The 23,457-nt window shown below is 43.9% G+C and overlaps 1 protein-coding gene across 5 annotated transcripts in view; it reads right to left on the bottom strand.

The window, feature by feature from the left end:
• Nucleotides 1–23,457, bottom strand: part of SGCG (sarcoglycan gamma) — a 43,311-nt gene that overhangs the window by 4,416 nt on the left and 15,438 nt on the right. For 3 of the 5 annotated variants that reach the window (XM_038762051.1, XM_038762049.1, XM_038762052.1), the window contains exons 2-6: nt 17,007–17,204; nt 9,810–9,911; nt 7,152–7,239; nt 5,766–5,885; nt 3,418–3,490 (exon numbers count right to left, since the gene is read on the bottom strand). In XM_038762051.1, the coding sequence (XP_038617979.1) occupies nt 3,418–3,490; nt 5,766–5,885; nt 7,152–7,239; nt 9,810–9,911; nt 17,007–17,201 (578 nt within the window). In that variant the 5' untranslated portion in view covers nt 17,202–17,204. The remainder of the gene's footprint in view (nt 1–3,417; nt 3,491–5,765; nt 5,886–7,151; nt 7,240–9,809; nt 9,912–17,006; nt 17,205–23,457) is intronic. The other 2 variants (XM_038762050.1, XM_038762053.1) reach the window with 2 other exon arrangements.

The raw sequence follows: 23,457 nt of genomic DNA, 5'->3' as shown, positions 1-23,457 counted from the left end.
TAGAGACAGCCCCTACCCAACAGTGGGCTCACAGTCTAAAAGCCATCAGCCCAGGGGGGCAATCTCAGCAAGCAGCTTTTGGGCTGCTTTCAACCAGAATGCTATGTTCCAAAAGAAACTATGAAATAGCAATTACGTACGCTAGATGCTTCCGAGATTGCCTGGCTCTAAATGCAGCATTGCCTAGTCCTGTCTGTGCCTAAAACAGGTAATAATAAATGCCACTACTTGCATTTTTAAAATGCCACTCACAGCCAATACCACCTGGAGGATTTCTTAGCCTCCCTCTACACTGTCCCCCTCTAGACTGTATGGTCTTTGTGGGCAGGGATCGTCTCTGTCTCCCCCTTTTAGACTGTGAGCCCACTGTTGGGTAGGGACTGTATATGTTGCCAACTTGTACTTCCCAAGCGCTTAGTGCGGTGCTCTGCACACAGTAAGCGCTCAATAAATACGACTGATGATGATGATGACTTGTACATATCTGTTCTATTTTATTTTGTTAGTATGCTTGGTTTTGTTCTCTGTCTCCCCCTTTTAGACTGTGAGCCCACTGTTGGGTAGGGACTGTCTCTATATGTTGCCAACTTGGACTTCCCAAGCGCTTAGTACAGCGCTCTGCACACAGTAAGCGCTCAATAAATACAATTGATTGATTGATTGATTGATTGAACTCTCCCAAGCACTTAGTATAGTGGTTTGCACACAGTAAGAGTTCAGTAAATATCATGGATTGATGATTCAATGATTTCGGTTGGCCCATGGCTTACCAAAGTGAACCAGTGTGTTTTGGGGGTCCACAGTGCCAATCTTCAGGTCAGTCAATCGTATTTATTGAGCGCTTACTGTGTGCAGAGCACTGTACTAAGCGCTTGGGAAGTACAAGTTGGCAACATATAGAGACAGTCCCTACCCAGCGCTCAATAAATACGATTGATGATGATAAATAAATAAATAAATAAATAAATAAATAGAGTAATAAATACGTACAAACATATATACAGGTCAATAGTCTTGCTCTATTTTTCTGTCACAAAGCTTCTGACAAGCCATCTCAACAGCCCCAAGGAATCTTGTGCTTACTGTGGGCTGCTGTTATTATTATTACTACCAATAATATAATTATTATTATAATGGAATTTGCTAAGTGCTTATTATGTGCCAGGCACTGCACTAAGCACTGGGCATTGTACTAATGCTGTAGTGGGCAGGTCTTGGCCACTGCCAGCCAGGGGGGAGAGGGGCCTCGGGAAGTCACTGCTGTCAGTGGCAGGGTGGGCACCAAGACCCCAGCCAGACCTGTTCCCTTAGAAACCTGTGTCAGGACCTACTGCCAAAGAAAAGTGAACAACTGCCGTGATTCATTCCCTGATTTTGGTGGGCACCACCCTGTCGGGGAGGCCAGGCTCCCACCCCATGTCACTGAGACCGCTTTCTGGGGAACAGGGGGAAGCAGAGCGACTCTGAACTTGGTCCCGTCCTCTGCACTTTCCTACCCGAAGGCTGCAGACCCCAACGGCTCTGACATTGGCATGTCCCCCTCAATGCCAACATTTACACTCTAGCTTTCCCTCCTCAGCCCACTCCTGCTTCCTCCTCAGAGACCACCCAGCTCCGAGCCTGCCAGGGGTCATGCTAACACAACACAGCACCCAATTTACCGGTCGCCTCACTTCTCAAGGGAGAGCCGCCACCCCCGGCCTGCAGCCCCAGCTCTTCCGGGCTACGGGACTATGGTGCTGCACTGATACACCAGCTAAGAGATAACGTCAAGAAACAGTATCCAGTTTTTAGTTTGTAAATTTAAAGTCCACAGTCAAAGGAAGTCTAGGATCTTTGGGCTGTGAGACATAAACTGACCCTGCGTTTGTATGTCGTCCTCAGTCCACAGACGAGATTTTTAGCGCACGAGTTCCAAGACAGAAAGCCAAATCTGGGAGCTGAAAATGTGACTGTGTGACTCCCAAACGCTCACCCTGTGGCTGCTTCTTCAATTGATCCTGGCTTTACCAGACTTTCATCGGGTCCTGGGACACAGGCCGTGGAAAATGCTAACACAAGTCAACTGTCTAGCTCCCTCTCATTCCACATCTAGCAGAAACTCCTGACCATTAGTTTTCAGGTTCTCCACCCGCAGTCTCCCTCTTTCCTGTAGGTTCTCTTCACCTGCTTCGCCCTAGCTCCACCTTCTCACTATCCCCTCACCAATCAATCAATGGTATTTATTGAGCTCTTATTGTGTACAGAGTACTGTACTAAATTCCATCTCCTCCAAGAGGCCTTCCCTGACAGTCCTCATTTCCTCTACTCCCTCTCTCTTCTGCATCGCCCTTGCACCTAGATTGTTCTGTCAGCCCCTCAGCACTTATGTACATATCCATAATGTATTTATATTAATGTCTGTCTCCCCCTCCACACTGTAAGTTCCTTATGGGCAGGGAAAGTGCCTACCAACTCTGTTATATTGCACTTTCCCAATATTCTTAAGTGCTCAATAAATACATTCTCAACTCGCAAGGAGCTTACAGTTGACCTCATCTCTCCTGCCTCCTCTTCAAATCCACCACATCTCAGCCCTCCTAAAATAGTGCCCTCCTCCACCAGAAGCCTCCCCTGACCAAATTCCTCCACTGTGGATCAGGCCTTCCCCAAAGCCCCCTCTTTAGCCCTTGTGCAGGTATCTACAGATAAACGCTACCATTTAGTCAGCCGTCCTCATTCCTGGACTCTTGCTGTTACTGTTGCTTCTGTTCCTTCCCCCACCTGCTACTGCCTCCGCCCCAACCCCAATCCTCTATATGTACATCATCAATGTCTTTCTGCCTCCATTAAATTGTCTCCTCTTTCGGGACGCAGACTGAGTCTTTTGCTTCTTCCCTAGTCTTTCAAGTGCTTAGCGCTGTGCTCTGCACACAGTAGGGGCTCGATACCAGTGACTGACTGCTGGAGGGGATAATAGTTTATCTGGAAACAGCGCCCACCACAATGGTCACCTCCAGTGAATGTCAGAGGACTGACAGAATCCCCTCCGAGGAGACCAAATCCACTGGGGCCTGCTTTCCAGGCCAGATGATGGTCTATAAAGGCAACAGAAGCATTCACCACGCAGCAGGCATGGTTCACACAGTCAGATCCCCAGCTCCCAGTCTTGGCTTTCTGGCTTTGGTGCTCTCAGGTACCGAAAGTCTCATCCGTGGATTGAGGGGTACTTAGAAACCCAGGGGCTACAGGTCTCAATCTCAACTACCCATTTAACGTCCAAACCAGGAACACCAGATGTTGGCCTTACCTTTATCGAAGAGGACGAGCAAAGACCGCACAGCAGGAAGCCTAGATTGTGGATTTTAAGTTTACATGCTGGAAAAAAAAAAAGCCCTTCATAAATTCCCATTTCACCACCACCACTTCCATCCTTACCTAAGCTCTTTAAATGCCTCTGCTCTGACAAGGGGCGTCTCCACAGAATGCTCAAAGAGAGCTCCTTCGGGCCCTGAATGAAAGCAGAAGAAAAATCAGTCGCAAAAAGGAAACTGAAATCTTGACCAAGGATTAGACTGTGAGCCTTTTAGACTGTGAGCCCACTGTTGGGTAGGGACTGTCTTTATATATTGCCAACTTGTACTTCCCAAGCACTTAGTACAGTGCTCTGCACACAGTAAGCACTCAATAAATACGATTGATTGATTGACTGAAAGTTCAGTGTCGCTGGCCACACTTAAAGACAAAAATCAAACTCCATCACTGCTAAGTTTTCAGCTACAGAGTTGGAAGGTGAATACGGTGACAGGGAGTTTCCAATCAATCATTCAGTAGTTTTGATGGAACGCCTAATGTGTGCAGAGGACCGCAGTACTAAGTGCTTAGTTTTCGGTAGAGTTAGTAGGCATGGTCTCTGTACATGAGGAGCTTACAATCTCAAGGAGAAGACAGACACTAAAATAAACTATGGAAATGAGGGAGTCATGGAATATAACAATCCATACATGAGGCACGCAGGGCGTGAAGCCCTGAGTGCTTGGATGATGCAGGAGGCCTGAAGTGGCAGTTGGCAGGGCTATGAGATAGCAAAGTGAGAGATTAAATCAGGGAAGGCCTCCTGGAGGAGATGAGCTCTCTGAAAGGCCCTGAAGATGCAGAGAGAGGTGAAAAAGAGAGGGAGGACATAAGGAAGAGGTCAGCAGCAGGAGAAGGTTGGCAGCAGGAGAGATGAGAAAGCCGAGTTTCCAGATCTAACCTACTTCCTGTTTTCTGCATTTTTTTCCTTTCTTCTTTTTCTGGATCTGAGTCTCTTTGTTATTTGTATTTATCTTTACGTCCTATAGGGAGTGGGGGGTGAGGGTGTCACTTTTTCCCCCATGGAACCCTACTGGCTCTCTGTGGCTTGAGAGGAGTCACTCTGGCTGATTCATACAGTGCCTAACCCAGCCCCATTGCCCTTATCTCCTGGAGATAATGAGTGGAGAAAAAGAAAGAGATGTGGAGAAGAGGAAGAACATGGTCTTCTTTGCCCACCCCCACCCCTGGCTCTTAATCGCTCCATCTCCTTTGCACATAGTAAGCGCTTAACAAATACCAAAATTATTATTATTATTATCTCCCCGGTCCTGCTCGTTTGGGCTTCTGGGCCTGAGGGCAGTCATGTGGGCTATTTTGGACTTGGCATTACATCAGAAGAAACCAAAAGCGATGGAGAAGGATATTACAAAATATCTAGAAGACAAACAATCGAAGTTGGGTTTAAGGCCTATAAGATTTAAGCCAATTTCCTTGGATTATATAGCCTAGCAGACTTGTGCAAGGATTTGCTAGTGCCCAGGCGGATTTTTGGCGGCAGCATTTCTGTGGCTACTATGTAATATAATGTCATCCAAAGAAGCGTTTTGCTTCTGAGCCAGCACAATCCCCTCCCCTCGCCGCTGGCGGTCCCTCCTGCAAACATTTCTGATGAGCCCCTCTATTCTGGGCTCTGAAATGTCTCGACTGGAGAGACATTTGCAAGCTAGACTTTGAGTCTGAAAACAGTTCTGGGCCCGGGCACCAGAAAGGCAGTGTGGTGGCCTTTAGGGGATTCACCTACCCAATGTCAAAGCCCCAGCCCCAGTCTGCAGGTCCAAGCCAGCATGTACAGGGAAAAAAAAAGACCGACAGCCCAGCCTCTAGCCTCCTCTAGCCCAGATTCAGGACCAAATGCCGCTCTGAGAGCTCCGGCCAGGCCAGGGGCCTCAGAGCGGCTCTTCCAGATGGGGATATGTCTGAAGAGGATGGGGAATGGGGCAGTTCAGTTTGCGTGTGGGTTGGGGGTCAAGGGGGAGTGCCCAGGAGGAGGGGAACACCAGGATACGCATCAGCATCATCATCATCAATCGTATTTATTGAGTGCTTACTATGTGCAGAGCACTGTACTAAGCGCTTGGGAAGTACAAGTATACGCAAGTATACGCATAAGAAGTTGAGAACAGTGGGTGGCGATTTGGAAGGGGGCCGGCTCAGATGAAAACCCAATGTGGGAAGAAGAGTTAAAAGGTCACTTTCTAATTTTTCCTTCCTAACACGCTAATCTTCTGGAGGGCCTGGGCACGAGAGAAAAACTCAAGTGCTACCTGCTCTCAACCTGCATGGACTTCTGCGCATGAAAACGGAAAGGAGGGCAGATCTCGCTGAGCATCGGGGTCCTGCACGGAATCGGCCCGGCCCCTAGCGCAGAGTCTGCACCCTCGTTGGACCAGGACCGACTCCCGGAGGCTGGCCCGGCCCGGCCCACCAACCTGTGACGCGAAGTCTGTCGGTACCGACCACCACCTCCTTCTCATCGACGGCGAACAGCGGCTTGCCGTCTTGGGAGTTGATCTGAAATTGCTGGCTGTGAACTTCTACCATTTTGGGACCTGCGGGACACACCAAACACCCCAACGTTGCCCGGGCGCAGATGGGATTGGCCTTTCTCCCCGCCAGTCAATCCTCACCCATTATTACAAGTGCAGTCTTCTCCCCTCACTGCCATCAAGGTAACCAGGGCTTTAAACCTTTAATTTAGGAGAACCTTTTGGATGACCAGTCTAAATGGGCAGCTGGGATGGATGCTTACCTCAGCCAGTGGGAGGGTCGTGTGGGAAAAGGATGCATACGGACCATGCAGGGGCTGCTGAAGGAGCAGGGGACGGGGGCTGGGGCCACCGGGCAAGTTCCAGGCTTGTGCAGCCAAAATCTCAGCCATAGCTGAGGCTATTTATTCATAAAAAGGAATCTGAACTGTAACTCCTACTTTCTAGGACCCTGGAGGCAGAACGGGTTGTAGAAAGGGGTATCCACAACTCTATCTTTCCTCCCATTGATAGCAAGTTCTTTTTCAGTGCTCTGAAATGATTCTGAATTGTTCATCATTGCTCTTCTATCTACTTCTCTCTTGTCCCACTTGGTTCTCATAACCCAGCTGGACAGTAATGAAAGTTGTAAAAATAATCTATTCTGCAACCCAGAGATGCAACGTATTTTGGCTTTTATCTTAGAGACAAGAAAGAGGCTACGTGGCAAAATGAAGCTTTTAATGAAAACCTTCTGGGATAGAGAACGAAAAGCGGGCAATTGTATGATGTTGTTAGTTACGTTTATGAAACTGTCTTCAGGGCATTCCTTTCTTAGGTATGACATGCCTCACTAGTCTCTTCCCCACCTGTCATGGTTTTAATGAAGAAAAACCATCGCTTTTTTTTAAATGGTATTCGTTAAGCACTTACTATGTGCCGGGCACTGTACCAAGAACTGGGGTAGATACAACCTAACCAGGTTGGACACAATCCCTGTCCCACGTAGGGTTCACAGTCTTAATCCCCATTGTACACATGAGACAACTGAGGCCCAGAGAAGTTAAGTGACTTGCCCAAGGTCGCACAGCAGACAAGGGGCAGAGGCAGGATTAGAATCCAGGTCTTCTGGCTCTCAGACCCATGGTTTTTCCTCTAGGGCACACCATTTCTCTCCCCACTTCACCTTGAGCTCACATCTCACATGCGCTCGGATGCTCTTTGGATCCTCACAGTGCTCCCTCTTGCCCTGCTACCGCGGTGTGGCCCTGGGGAACTGCTCCTTTACAAATTTAGAGGGAAACGGGTATGATTTCAACAAGTGCAAAGTGATAAAATTGTAAGACTCACCCACTTTTAATCGGCCTGTGACCTCCCCTTCAGAGTTGCGAGCATTTACAGTCACATTTTGTGTAGACTGAAGAAGCAGAGATGAGTCCTGAAGCACGAAGGATTAGTGAGTGAGTCAGTCGTAGGTATACGGCAGAGTTGGCCTAGTGGATCGAGCACGGACTTGGGAGTCAGAAGGACCTGCGCTCTGATATCGGATCCGCTACTCGTCTTCTGTGTGACCTTGGACAAGTCACTTAATTTCTCTGTGCCTCAGCTCCCTCATCTCTACAATGGGGATTAAGACTGTGGGCCCTATGTGGGATAGGGACTATGTCTAACCTGATTAATTTCTATCTACCCCAGCACTTAGAACAGTGCCTGGCGCGTTGTTAGTGCTCAACGAATACCACAGTTACCACAATTAAATTTAGGCCTGTGGCGGGGTGGGGGGATGAAGCTGAGAAATCAGAGAGTAGGATAACTTTCAACATTTTCCTGACAAAACAGGTGGGACTAGAAAGATCATGAACATAGATTATTTTATCCTAAGGTCATAGAGGAGAACAGTGTTCCTCATGACCATATTATTTCTTCCCTCATCTAAAGCAAGTTCAACTGAATCACAGAGGCAGCGGTTTAGACTTAACTGGCAGGGGCTAGCAAAGCCACCCTGAGCTGTAGGCACAAAGAAGAAACACTATTAGTCCTCAGTAAGTCCAGTGGACAGTGTGTCCAACTTGAGCAATTGAATAACTATCATTTTTAGCAATTTTACGGAAAACTGCTTCCCAAATGACCACATACTGAGAAAAAATATTAAACCCTGCACCGTTTCACAAGTAAATGATATAAAACCAGAATCTATTGTCATCTTGTAACTATGGAAGGGACTGGAAAGTAATTTTTACTTAGGAAGTGTATGCACATGTTTAATCTAAGGATAAATAACCAAAATGACCCAAATGATCATGAAATTTGAGGTGATGATGATGATGATGACGATGGCATTTATTAAGCGCTTACTATGTGCAAAGCACTGTTCTAAGCGCTGGGGAGGTTACAAGGTGATCAGGTTGTCCCATGGGGCGCTCACAGTCTTAATCCCCATTTTACAGATGAGGTAACTGAGGCACAGAGAAGTTAAGTGACTTGCCCAAAGTCACACAGCTGACAATTGGCGGAGCGGGGATTTGAACCCATGACCTCTGACTCCAAAGCCCGGGCTCTTTTCCACTGAGCCACGCTGCTTGTGACTATCATTACATTTCCATAATCCAGAGAGTGCAGGAAATGAGAGTCAAAGTCCTGCAAAACAAGCTAGATCCTAAACTAATACGGAACTTAGTGCTTTGCACATAGTAATTTTGGCTTATTAAATGGCTTTACTTTAATTACTTTAATGGCTTAATAAATGCCATTAAAAAAAGCAAAACTTAGGGAATGTTTTAAAATTCCCTTAATTTATCTTTTAATCTAATTTTTGAAGGCCTGTTAATTACCTTCCTTCTATCTTCATCAGCTAAACCCTAGGAAATGTCTTACTGTGGGTCATTTTATACTGCAGTCCTTTTCTTTCATTTTTAAGACGGATTACAAATGATAGTCAAAGTGACACTTTTAAGCTTGAATGAGGGGGAACAGTCTCTCTCCTGGTGGGTGTGAGGCCTGCGAATGGAAATGAGGACCCAGCTGCCACCCTGGACTGGAATTTGCTACAAAATAGGGAATCCGAACCATGGCCAGTCCCGGACTGGACCACGGCAGACTCCATCAAGACCCGCTATTTCAGTCATAAATTCTAGACCCCGGAACAGCCCAGAGTTTCTACACCGGCAAAACCTGGGGTCGGAACAGTCTTTGGATGATGAGGAAATTAAGACTCCACGGCTCTGATTTGGGCTCTTCCCTTGGGTGAGAAAGTGGCTTAAATCACCTCAAATGGCAGGTTGACTCTGATTTGAAACCAGTCTCTCCTTGAAGCTCACCCACGCATCTCTCAAAACCCTCAGAGATAAAAATTCTCCTTTAGGCATAACCTAAGCTTTTGTATTTCAACTTAAGCCTATAAAAAGTACACGAAGATGAATGGAAACATGCATCTCACAAGAGTTCTCAATGGAATTCTAGGGCAAGTGTGGCTCAGTATCTCAGAGAAAAATGGAGTTTAAATTGGGGAAGGTTTAGTGATACATTTCTATTTTATTAGCATCATTTTTAATAGTCACACTGAATCAACTGAAAAAAAAATCACACCGCCATCCCATTATTCCATAATTAGCACAGATCAGCCACTAGGAAACAGATTTCATTCTATGCTCTTCAGGCAATTTGAAATGTTTTGAAAATCACATGAATTTAAATTGGTTTGCACTACTGGATAGAGCTTGAATTATATTTGTTATTAAGATTTTCATTTCAGGTGTAGATTACGGAGACTAATTCAAATTCCAAAGCATATTAAAGTTTGGTTTATATGGACTATCTCTGTGCAACATGCGATAAACTCCTTAGCTAAAACTCTAATAATTTCACATAAAACATCTCATTTTTATGGATGCTTGGTGAGCATATGGTATATAAAATACCTTCAAATTGTAGTACAGATTTTGGCCAAAGCCATCAAAATCTACTTTTATACAATCCCACATCATTTTAAATGTTTTACTCTTGACTTACCACTCTAGAGTGAATTTCTTTGGCATACAATGGAAATAAAAATTCTGACTCCCCTTCTAGACGAAGTCCATCCTTTGTGACACGTAAATGTCCCATTCCAGTCTGAGAAAAACAATGGACAAGAGGAAATGATAGCTCAAAAATTTATACTTTCTCTTTAGGGTTCACTTTTGGTATTTGTATTACTTTCCAGAAGTCGATCAATGTACACCGGAACTTTATTTCTGCGGTTAGACGCTCTCACTTTACCGACCAGTGACAGATTAATGCCATCAACAGCAACTTTTGAGTGTCTTCTGTACGCACACCTCTGTATCAGGCACAGGTTGGAAACCCAGTTGGCAAAAAGAGTTAAAAGAGGATGAGAGTAGATTTTAATTTAACAAACTGTCCAAGTGTGTCACACAGAATGGCAGCAGCACAAGGGTTCTGAGATTGCGGAGGGACCCCCATGACAGGAAAGGAGAGACGTGAGGGAACCAGAGGAGTGAGGAGGTGTCCTTTTTGAAAGCCTCTGAAGGAGGAGAGAGATGTTATTGGAGAAGCTGAGTGGGGAGAGAGTAGCAGGTGGGGAGAAAGGAACAAGCCATGGGTTAGAAGGTTTCCATATGGTTTTCTCTGCACGAGGAGGAGGGGCTCTACTCTTCTAAAATGTTCTCTTCTGTTTTTCCCAGGAAGTCTGGATTCCATAAAGGTAACACGAGGTTGATATTTTCCAAAAACAACACAGGGCAATAACTCCAGAAATAAACTAACCAGTGTCAATAGTGGATATGAATTACATTTGGTTCTTTCTGGTCAAGAGCAAAACTGACGAATCACACCAGCAAGCATACGCATAGAACAGTTCTTGCCTCTCCTTGGCTCCCCTAGGTGCAGTCTGAGAGTTCTTTGATTCTGTCTCTCCACTCCCCAAAGACTTTTGCATTTCCCTCTGCATCAGGCAGAAACTCCCAATCCATCACGAGCTTCAAAGTTCTCCACAGCTCTCTCCTTATATATCTGTTCTCTTCACTTTCCCCCTCCTTCCAAGCTTACTTTCTCACCGTCCCTCACCCTTGCCTCTTCTGTTCATGCCCTTCTCCCTTCAAACCCACCACACCGCAGCCCTACCCAACTTCAAAACCTTCCTGAAATCCCACCTCCTCTAGGAGGTTTCCCCAGATTAAATCCCAGCATCCCAAATTGCAGCATCCCAAATTGCACTATCCCACCTGCATCATTTTGTGACTTTTACATGTGTACATGTATACAATATACATGATATATATGTAAATATAGATAATTATATAGATAACGTACATATATAATATAAATTATATAGCATATTCATGTACCCCACTTATTCATTTTTCCATACTTTCATTATTACCAGCTGCCCTATTTTCCCTCCAGCTCCCATTATCTATAAATAAAATTACATCTGCTTGTTCCCCTGTTAGACTGTACATTCATCTGGGGTAAGGGCCACATCTTATTTCTTCTCTTTCTTCTAAGTGCTTAGTACAGTGCTTTGCACCCAGCATTGCCTAATCAATATTATGATTAATTGACTGACATTCCTGTTCAAAGCGTCCAGGATTCAGTATCCACCCTCAACAACTGAAGAGGAGAAAACATCTTCCTTTCACCCACTCTGCTTCTGGTGAAGAGTCATCATCATCATCATCAATGGTATTTATTGAGCGCTTATTATGTGCCAAGTCACTTTCTTGGGGGCAGCGGCCTGCCCAGCTACCTCGTTCTTACCTCTGAAATGTGTGGGCAGAACAGTCCATTCCCACAGACATTAAATTAAGCACTCGCAGGAGAAGCAGTTGTTTATAACGACACATATGCAAGTCCTGTTGGGGTGGGGTGAATATCTAAGTGCTTAGGGATAGAGGTAGGTTGATTACACGTGAAAAGTCTATAAACTAAGACCAAGAAGGGCAAGACTCTCAAACTAATATGCTTTGGAAAAATTAGATGAAGTTAAATAGAGCCCTAACAGGTTTTTGCCGAGGATCAGAGCTTATAACAGTGCTCCGCACATAGTAAGAGCTTAACATATACCATTACAAAAATTGGATCAAGGGCACCCTGCATGTTGTTTCCAAGAGAGCAGAAATATCCTTCCCCCATCCCCATTCCTAGGGGCAGGGGAAAGTAGTAGGTAACAATGGTATTTTTCAGTCGCTTACTTTGTGCAGAGCACTGTATTTTGCACTGTGAAAGAACACAAAGGTGGAAATTACACACAGTTTCTGGACCTCGGGGGTGGGCTACTGATCTAAAATTATAAGGGGGTAAAAGGAGACTGCCAGCGGGTATATAAGGAGAGAAGAAACAATAAAACGCAGACAAGCTAAAGGAACGGACAAAGCCATAAAATAAAAACAAAAAGCAGTAGGATCTTTTGTGCTAGAGAAGCCAGATCTCTGGCTCCTGGTGACTCAGAGTTAAATAGTTAAAACCACAGCTACAGTGAGCACTGCGGTGGCAGCTGCCCGTGCCTTTGTACAGCCCAAATGAAGAAGGGAAAGACACCAGTGAAAGAGGAAGGGAGGGAAGGGCAGGGCACACTGAGGTAGCAGCTGTAACTCTTGGAAACACTCCGAGGGGAGAGTTTGGTTTCTCCCAGGCTCACAGTCAATTTTGCCAGCATTTAGAGTCTCTGTAAAAAACGAAATAAAACTAGCATCAGAAACAAGCACAACAGGAACAGTGGGGTGACCCAATGGAGACATTTTTTGGTAAATTCCTTCCGGTCTGCTCTCCTGAAAGATCTTGGAGACCTCAGGCTCAGGCATCATGTCACTGGTTGGGCCCCAGGGCCATTCGATTAGTGACTTTTTTCTAACAACTTCCTTGTGTAGTACCTCTTGCTGGATGACTCTCTGGGGAACTTGCTTGGCAAGTAAGTGGGCTCATTCAGCTGCGATAAGGGAGCTGGGGACAGAGGATCCGCAAAATCGGTGTTCATAATGAATGTGGTGAGTCAGTCATATTATCAACTTGAGAGCTAAACAGGAGCATGGGGTAATAACATTAGTTATGTCTCATCTTGTTTTCCCTTTTTGTGGTTTGCTTCCAGATCCTTGACTGAGAAGTTGTCAGATTCTGGATGGCTGTAACATAGAGTTGATGGAAAATATTGGCTGGCTGTGAGCACTCTGAAAACTCAGGCGCTCCTAAAGTCAATGCTGTTTATGCACACAGAGATGAGCTCCAGTTATCCACCTAGTGACTTAATCCTAGCTTATCACTGCAGGAGCCAAAAGTTAAAAAAGAACCCCGCTTGGCTGAAGAATGGGGTTGGGGGAGAACCTAGTTTTAGCAGCCTCTTCACAGGGAAGAGGTGAATTTAATGTCAAGGCTGCTCCATGCCAAGAGTAAGTGCCAAAATCAAGAAAGCTTTTGCATAAAAATAGGGTTTTGCGTTCATCTGCATGCCATTTAGCTAGTCACATTATAATACAAAATTAATATCTGAATTTAAATATTGTATGGATGAAGCATCAATGAATGCTTCAATGCTTCAATCACTGAATCATCAATCATCATCATCAATTGTATTTATTGAGCGCTTACTATGTGCAGAGCACTGTACTAAGCACTTGGGAAGTACAAATTGGCAACAAATAGAGACAGTCCCTACCCGACAGTGGGCTCACAGTCTAAAAGGGGGAGACAGAGAACAAAACCAAACATACTAACAAAATAAAATAAATAGAATAGATATGTACAAATAAAATAAGTAAATAAATAGAGTAAAAAATATGTACAAACATATATGCATATATATGTACACTGAATCCATATCAAGCATATACTATGTGCACAGCACTGTAGTAAGCACTTGGGCAAGTACAGTATAACAAGAGTTGCTAGACATGTACCCTGCCCACAGGGAGCTTACAGCTCCAGCTAGTATATGTGTGGTTCTGAAAGGCCATTCAAAGGTGGCAGCAGCTGCTTCAGTTATTCTGCATTTATGTGATAAAACAATACAAAGTATTGGCCTCGTAGAAAGGGACCAGAACTGGGAATCAGGGGACCTGAGTTCTAATGTTGGCTCTGCCGTTTGTCTGTGGTGGGATCTTCGGTGAGTCATTTAACTTTTCTGAGCGTCACTTTCCTCATCTGTAAACTGGGGTTGAAATACCTCTTCTCCCTCTCCCTTAAACTCAGAGCTCCATGTGAGCAAGAGACAATATCTAACCTGATTTTCCTGTATCAACCCCAGCACTTATTACAGTGCCTGGCACGTAGTAAAGTGCTCAACAAACACCACCACAATTACTATTATTATATTTCTTAGGTCAAATCAATCAATCAATCAATCATATTTATTGAGCGCTTACTATGTGCAGAGCACTGTACTAAGCGCTTGGGAAGTACAAATTGGCAACATAAAATGAAATAAAATAAATAATAATAAATAATAAATAAAAAATAAAAATACAAATGAGCCACATAAAGCAACAACATAGTGAACTTAAAAAACATTTTACTATATTTAAGCAAATGCTGATAAAACTCACAAAAGAAGATTTTGTAGATGGCATTTCAGAAGCAGTACAAATTTTATAATGAACTAAAATGTTCTTGCAGTACTTTGTGGAACTGAGAAAAAAGGCTATATTCACGTAGGCTTGGGATACCAACAATGGCTTTGAGTCTTTGATGGGAAAAAGCCAATCCCGAAACCTATATTTGATTGAAACCTTTACTAGATATCACAGCCAGCTCTGGGAAAGGTCATCTTGCATTTTACTGCATTTTTTGGCCCGTAACCAAGTACAACATCTTCCTGAGTAAATTGTATACGTAGTACTAAAGAAGACACTATTTCATATAAAGCCCTTTCAGATTTATGGTTCTCCTTATATTGATATTAACTAAACAAAATACATAATTTACATGTGTTGAACAGCTGGGGAGGTGAGGTGCTGGGAAGGGAATTCACTGCTCCCAATCACCTAATCCTTAAATGAATCAATACTATTTATTGAACATCTACTGTGTGTAGAGCCCTGCACTAAGGAGCAATTCCACTTTTTTTACACAGAGAGGTGAATTTGAGAAGGAGAACCTTTCTAAGAAGCAGAATGTCCTAGTTGAAAAAGCACAGGCTTGGAAGTCAGTGCATCTATACCGGCTCTGCCTTGTCTGCTGAGTGAACTTGGGTAAGTCACTTAACTTCTCTGTGCTTCAGTTTCTTCACCTCTTCTCCCTCAGTCATTCACTCAATCGTATTTACTGAGTGTTTACTGGGTGCAGAGCACTGTACTAAGCATTTGGGAGAGTACAATATAACACACTATGAGTCCCTTAAGGGACAGGGGCTGTGTCCAACCCAATTTGTATCTAACCCACTGCTTAGAATGATAATAATAATAATAATAATAATAATAATAATGTTGGTATTTGTTAAGTGCTTACTATGTGCCGAGCACTGTTCTAAGCACTGGGGGTAGATACAGGGTAATCAGGTTATCCCACGTGGGGCTCACAGTCTCAATCCCCATTTTACAGATGAGGTAACTGAGGCACTGAGAAGTGAAGTGACTTGCCCAAAGTCACACAGCTGACAAGTGGCAGAGCCTGGATTAGAACCCACGACCTCTGACTCCTAAACCCATGCTCTTTCCACTAAGCCACGCTGCTTCAGAAGAGTACTTTAAACATAGTAAGTGCTTAGTAATCCCTTAAAAAAGAGGGTTTAAATTAATTGGCACTTTAATGACACTATTGCATGGCAGGAGCCAAGCGCATATAAATTTTGTTACTTTTCTTGTAAGACTCTCATTAAATTATCTGTTCATATCAGAAGGCATAGTTGTATCAAATTAACTTTGATATGCACTGAAGCGTTTCCTTGTTGGCTGACAAAAGTGCTATCTTGAAGATTTTTAAGGCCTGTTGTATTTTAAATTACCATGAACAAAATTACACAAAATGCTCATGCATACTGCAGTGAAAAATCTCCCATTTTCTTATGAAAATATGTGATTTCTTAGTCTAAACCAGAACAACATGAATTTCCTTAGCCAACTGAGGAATCAGAGAAACCCTGATAGATCAATCCATGGTATTTTCTGAGGGTTTACTGAGCGCAGAGCACCGTACTAGTTACATGTCAAATCTTAGACTATAAAAAGCAGTGTATCAGAAACTAAGACTTGAATTACAGTGATAAAAGAACACAGGCAAGAGGGCACATCTAAATGCTAAATAATTTAAAAAGCCTAAATGACAGACATGCACAGAAGCAGACATCTCTTAACAACACTCTGTCACTCAAATGCAATGCAGTCTTTTTCAACCAAACCATTATTCAGCATTTCTAGATAATAATGATGGTATATATTAAGCCCTGACTCTGTGCTAAGCACTGGGCTAGATATGAGAGAATCAGATTGGACACAGTCCCTGTCCCCCCTGGGACTCCCATTCTAAGTGGGAGGGCAAACAAGCCTTTTTTTGCTCAGATGAGGAAAGGGAGGCCCAGAGAAATTGAGTGTCTTGCCCAAGGTCACACAGCAGTCAAGGGACAGAGTTGGACTGGAACCTGGATTTTCCTGACTCTGGAGATCAGGCTCTTTCCCTTAAATAATGCTGCCTCCCTGAAGCAGCGAGGCTTAGCGGAAAGAGCATGTGCTTGGGAGTCAGGTCGTGGGTTCTAATCCTGGCTCCGCCACTTGTCAGCTGTGTGACTTTGGGCAAGTCACTTCACTTCTCTGGGCCTCAGTTACCTCATCTGTAAAATGGGGATTAAGGCTGTGCCTGTGGGACCACCTAATTACCTTATATCTACCCCAGCACTTAGAACAGTGCTTGGCACATAGTAAGCGCTTAACAAATACCAGCATTATTATCATTATTATTAGTAAACAAAGAAGACTTTGTATCCCCCCAGCGCTTAGAACAGTGCTTTGCACATAGTAAGCGCTTAACAAATGCCAACATTATTATTATTATTAAGACACACACAGAACACAATGGATGCAGGTGGAAATGAAAACGCTCACAGAGGGTTGCTCTCTGTAGGTTTTAAGGGGAATTGAAAGGCACCGTCTGAGCAAAGGTAAAAAGCAAACTTCTTGCTAATACACCCTCCAAACAGGGCAAGTGATACAATAAGCCAAAAAGAGAAAGAACATGTTCAACATGAAGTGGGAATGGAATGGAAAATTAAAAGAAGACACTTACTGGAGAAAACCACATCACTTTAAGAATCCAAATTGTCAGAGCAAAATTCACAACTAGGATGATAAGTAGAAGGAGGACAAATAGGTAGAGGCAACGCTTTCTCCAGCCATAAATGCCAATTTTGTAGACATATTGGTTCTCTGGCCTCTCTAGGTTAGTGCCTTGTGTCGTTGTAGTATATTGTTCGCGTACCATCTGCTACAGAAGAAGAAAAAGTACTTATTAGACATTAGAATTGTGTTTTCCTAAAAAGTAAAAGAAATATATCACAGAGCAAACCTGTGCCTGGAAAAGTAGGCCCATGCCCCCCAAAGCATATCACCACAATGAACTGGCAGGGGCAACAAGAAAAGGGAGAAAAATACTTTTTTTTACAATTTCATGATTGAAATAGTTTCAGATACAATAAATCTATGGCTGTCAGAATAGAAAAACATGCCCTTAATAATCTTTAAAGGAAAATAAATGGTCAGAAGCAAAGTCAAGATGCATTTTCACTTTAACTGTATCCAAGCCAGAGACTTAATAATGTGAAAGCTAGTTTTAATATTAGAGATTGGACTGCATTTTTTACAGTGTGTAAGCAAAATACATATGCAGCTCCCAACCTACACAGTTTATCTAGAAATTTATTTCACAAATACCTTAATCTACCCAGATTTTCATGAATGTTTCACAAGAAGTAAAAAAAACCCCTCAAAATACTGCCAAGAAAAACAATGAATTCTTTCCATTTTGGATTTGAACCAAATCCAGTGCTAAATGCTTTCATTACTGTCATCATCATCATCATTATTGCATTTGTTAAGTCCTTACTATGTATCAGGCACTCTTCTAGTCACTGGGGTAGACAGACGTTTAATCAGGTTGGGCAGTCCCTACCCCACAAGGAGCTCCTAGTCTAAGTAATTGATCAATAATATTTATTGGGCACTTAATTTGTGCCAGTCACTAAGTACTTGAGAGAGTACAGCAAGATAACATATAATAATAATAATAATGGCATTTATTAAGCGCTTACTATGTGCAAAGCACATAGTTGGTAGACACGTTCCCTGCCCACAATCAATCAATTAATCGTATTTATTAAGCGCTTACTGTGTGCAGAGCACTGTACTAAGCGCTTGGGAAGTACATATAGACATATAGAGACAGTCCCTACCCAACAGTGGGTTCACAGTCTAAAAGGGGGAGACAGAGAACAAAACCAAACATACTAACAAAATAAAATAAATAGAATAGATATGTACAAGTAAAATAAATAAATAGAGTAATAAATACGTACAAACATATATACATATATACAGGTGCTGTGGGGAAGGGAAGGAGGTAAGATGGGGGGATGGAGAGGGGAACGAGGGGGAGAGGAAGGAAGGGGCTCAGTCTGGGAAGGCCTCCTGGAGGAGGTGAGCTCTCAGTAGGGCGAGGTGACAGTCTAAACAGGGAGACAGACAGTAATATGAATAAATAAATTACAGACATGTGCGTAAGTGCTGCGGGGCTGAGGGAGGGGTGAACAAAGGAAGCAAATCAGGGCATCATCGAAGGGAGTGGGAGAAGAGGAAATGAGGACTTGGTCAGGATGGAGGAGTAGATGGGAGAACACGTATGGAACCCCATTTTACAGATGAGGAAACTGAGGCACAGAGCAGTTAATTAAAACCAAAGTGTAGTTTTTAAAAATGCCCACATGCTTTAAAGACTTCCTACCACAGTCCAAACCCTTAAAGCATGTGAACACTCTCTCTGCTTCCATTTTCCAAAGGAAGAGGCCTCAGTGAAGAAGAGATTTCACCAACATCTGCATTTCTGTCATAGGAAGGGCACGCTAAACTACATGCAGCTGCCACCGCCATACCCCACAGTGGGCTGACTACCCTTGCTCATCTCTGTCGACACAAAGGGGAACATCCGCCGCAAGAACCAGGAAGTGAACACATTTCTGAGCCCCTCAAAAATCTGGGGAGTTCACTGTTGGCTTTCCAATGACACCAGGTCCGCACACTTACAAATCTCCGTCCACCACTGAGACTTTCCATCCACAAATTGAGCTGAAAAGTAGTAGTTATTGAGGGCTCACTGGGTACAATGCCCTGTGCTAAGGGTTTGGGAAACAGTGGCACGTTCCCTGCCGACAAGAAACTTACATTCTAATGGGACCAGATGCAACAGTTCATAGATTTCCTTTCCTACTTTGAGTTTACACCTGGAGTTCAATTTCCTGTTTTCAGCACAATTTTACAAAACACGACTAAATTACATCTTTGTCCCTCTGCTAAATTACTCAGACTCATTAAAAACCCTCTTTGCCAGCCTCCTGAGGAGTGATCCTGGGTCTGTAATAAGCAAGCAGTTTAGAATGCTGACCCATGCTGGATAGGAATATTTGTGCTGTGCAAACCCTTCTCCCGTAATATAGACTGGATGGAAAAGCTTAAATTGAAAGCTAAACATTTACATACATAAAATGATCAGACTTCCTTTAGGGCAAGTGTTATCAATTCATCAATTGTGATTATTATGTGGGGCTCACAGTCTAAACTGAAGGAGGAAGATTTAATTCCCATTTTAGATATGAGGACAAAGGCACGGAGAAGTTAAGCGACTTAGCCAAAGTCTCATATCAGGCAAGTGCTGGAACTGGGATTAGAACTCAGGATCCCGATTCCCAGACCTGTGTTCTTTCCACTAGGCCACACTGCTTCCCATTTGCTTGTCTTTTTGTATTTGTGCTTATAAAGCAGTCATCAGTTAAAAAAAAAAGTCCCTGTTCCATACAGGGCTCCCCATCTATCCTTCTAGACTGTGAGCCCACTGTTGGGGAGGGACTGTCTCTATATGTTGCCAACTTGTACTTCCCAAGTGCTTAGTACAGTGCTCTGCACACAGTAAGCGCTCAATAAATATGATTGATTGACTGATTGATTGATCTATCATCCCACATCTGACAAGACGAAGAAACTGAGGCCCAGAGAGATTAAGTAACTTGTCCTCGGGCACCCAGAAGGCTAGTGGCAAAGGCAGGACTTGAACCCAGGTCTCCTGACTCCCAATTCTGTGCTCTTTCCACAGGGCCATTATGTCTCCCTATATTGCTGGAAGAAAAGAATTCCCGAAGACCACGAATATTTCCTCTAGACCCTTCTGATCCTTAGCTGCAACAGCAGGACTATATAAATGGAAGTGGAATTCAGAGATACACTGCTAGTTTAATGGGAGCATTAAGCACTTTGGTGAATTCAAAGCATGGGTCTTGCATGTGGTTCATTTTTCGGAGATTTTTAGATTGATCAGAAGGGGTGGGGATGGCACCGATTCTCATGTTCCCAGATTGTCCAGGGCTCTGCCTAGGCCACATGGTAGATGCCAGAGGCCGTAGCCATCGGCCTGATTCCGGGGCTTTGCCACCCTTTGGAGCACTTATTTTTCCCGCTGAGTGAGGAGTGGATTGGGTTGATGTGAACAGCTTCTTGCACCCCCTTTCCCCTAGCATGCCCACATATGGCCCCTGTCTTTTACCTGCCTTCTTTCTCATCCTTTCCCGAGCCCTCCACACTGCTTGCCTTCAGTGCTGTTCCCCAGAAACACTCATTTTAGAGAAAGTGGCAGGTGTGGACATCTTGTATCCTTCCCCCACCAGGCACTTCATTTTAGCATCCCTGGGGTAGCAACAAGGAGGGCGGGGAGAGACAGGGAGGGATGTGAGGCTGGAAAAAACCCAAAATATGGTCTGTCAATCAGACAAACTGCAGGCAAAGACCCTGCATCACTGCAGTCACTTCCATTGGCAATGCATTCGTGAACTGCAGAGAAGCGAAAATAATGATCCTGCTGAGTCAATTTATGTCTCTGCCTTTCATCTTTCTTGTCACAAGCCTCCTTTATTTGAGGGAGCACCCATTTCTCAGCAGAACTTTTCATTTCAATTGGAAAAAGATCTTTTCTGAAGGTTTAAAGTTGCCATTACGACTACAATTATGTTAAGCCTTATGTTTTATCGGCCGCTCTGGCCAGCATTGTTCAGACTGGACATGACGGCGATTTCATACGCTTCGGCTCAATCCATCTCCGTGAAGTTCAAAGGGCTCTGGGGATGGGGGAGGAGGAGCCAAGCTCTAATTTTAAATGATCTCAAAAGAAAGTGGTAGATTTATAAATTATCTTCCCAAACCTTTTATTGCTGTAAGATTGATGAGTATGTCATAATTCATTGGTTGAGACGTCTTTCATTTCACGTCTCATCAACCAAGCATGCTGCTCCATTTTCCACTAAGATTATTAATTCACAGCTTTCTGGGTCTGAACGGTTTATTTTATAGGTAGAGATCATACAAAGCTCCACTTCCACAAGTGGACTGATCTGAGATTTGAAAAGGCGATTAAACGGCACTGAAGCCAAGTTTACTCAATTTCTCTCTTGCCAGCCTGAACCACATTTGTGTCCTATGCAGTGCGTGGCTCAGTGGAAAGAGCACGGGCTTTGGAGTCAGAGGTCGTGGGTTCGAATCCCGGCTCCACCACAAGTGTGACCTTGGGCAAGTCACTTAACTTCTCTGAGCCTCAGTTACCTCATCTGTAAAAATGGGGATTAAGACTGTGAGCCCCACGTGGGACAACTTAATCAATCAATCAGTCGTATTTATTGAGCGCTTACTGTGTGCAGAGCACTGTACTAAGCGCTTGGGAAGTACAAGTTGGCAACATATAGAGACAGTCCCTACCCAGCAGTGGGCTCACAGTCTAGAAGGGGGAGACAGAGAACAAAACCAAGCATACTAACAAAATAAAATAAATAGAATAGAATAAAATAGAATAGAGCTTGATCACATTGTACCCCCCCAGTGCTTAGAACAGTGCTTTGCACATAGTAAGTGCTTGACAAATGCCATCATTATTATTATTATTATTAAATAAGAACTTGGGTGGGCCAGGGATTGGAACTTGATTTGGGGAAAATGGTGCCTAAAATGTTCAACTACAGAGTCTTATCTCATCTGTTGGTCACTGGTGCCTGAGGTATTCAAGAAATGAAATGGCCACTGATTTTTGAACGTCAGCACAGGGAGAAGCAATAGTAGCCCGGCCTAGATGGATACAGCCTGGGCGTCGGAAGGCCCTGGGTTCTAATCCTGGCTCTGCCACTTGTCTGCTGTGTGACCTTGGGCAAGTCGTTTCACTTCTCTGTGCTTCGGTTACCTCATCTGGAAAATGGGGAGGAAGACTGTGAGCCCCAAGTGGGACAAGGACAGTTTATATCTACCCCAGTGCGTAGCACAGTGCCTGGCACAGAGTAAAGCACATAACAAACATCATAAAGCGGAGGACGGGGTGTTGGGGGGGAAGGAGTCACAGAGAAGCAGCGTGGCTCAGTGGAAAAAGCCCGGGCTTTGGAGTCAGAGGGCATGGGTTCAAATCCCGGCTCCGCCAGTTGCCAGCTGACTTTGGGCAAGTCACTTAACTTCTCTGTGCCTCAGTTCCCTCATCTGTAAACTGGGGATGAAGACTGTGAGCCCCCCTTGGGACAACCTGATCACCTTGTAACCTCCCCAGCAATTAGAACTCCTGTTCCATACAGGGCTCACCATCTATCATCCCCCATCTGACAAGATGAAGAAACTGAGGCCCAGAGAGATTAAGTAACTTGTCCTCGGGCACCGAGAAGGCTGGTGGCAAAGGCAGGACAAACAGCAATTTGTCCCCAGCAATTAGAACAGTGCTTTGCACATAGTAAGCGCTTAATACATGCCATTATTATTATTATTATTTTTCCTGGAGTTAAGCAAGACTCAACCAGGAGTTAGCACTGACTGTTACCAGAAAAGCTCATCAGCACCACATATGAGCCAAATGCAATATTCTTTGTGTTTATGAAGAAGTGGCTCTTTGTGAGCAAAAGTTTCATAAAGGGAGACAAAAAGGCAAAAGAGAAAACAATGCCAGGTGCTCCAAACAGTAAGTACGACAACACACCAAACTCCCCCTTCTAGACTGTGAGCCCACTGTTGGGTAGGGACTGTCTCCATATGTTGCCAGCTTGTACTTCCCAAGCGCTTAGTACAGTGCTCTGCACACAGTAAGCGCTCAATAAATACGATTGATTGATTGATTGATTGACAACAGACCTTTTTGTGCGCACCGTGTGGCCAGGACTGTGGGTCCTGCATTGGCCTTTCGGCCACACGTGTCCCAACCTGGTGAATTTCACCATCCAAATCCAGAGGCCCACCTATGAACCATAAAAATGAAACCTGGAATTTTTGAAGTTAGAAAGCAATTTTTACCAAAATTAAAAAAAAAAATACACCCACTCAATAAATTCCTGAAAAAACCTTTATGCTAAATGAAAAACAAGTGATACAGCTGTACTCTATAAAATGTGAATACTGCGGTCTCTTTCTGATTATTAATAGAGTTTTAGATAAGAGACAGGCAGGTCCCATAGTAAGGCCTG

This window comes from Tachyglossus aculeatus, chromosome 20 (genome assembly GCF_015852505.1).
Source record: "Tachyglossus aculeatus isolate mTacAcu1 chromosome 20, mTacAcu1.pri, whole genome shotgun sequence".
Classification (NCBI taxonomy): domain Eukaryota; kingdom Metazoa; phylum Chordata; class Mammalia; order Monotremata; family Tachyglossidae; genus Tachyglossus; species Tachyglossus aculeatus.
The sequence above is the reverse complement of the archived record's forward strand: the minus strand, read 5'-3'. Positions and strand labels throughout refer to the sequence as shown.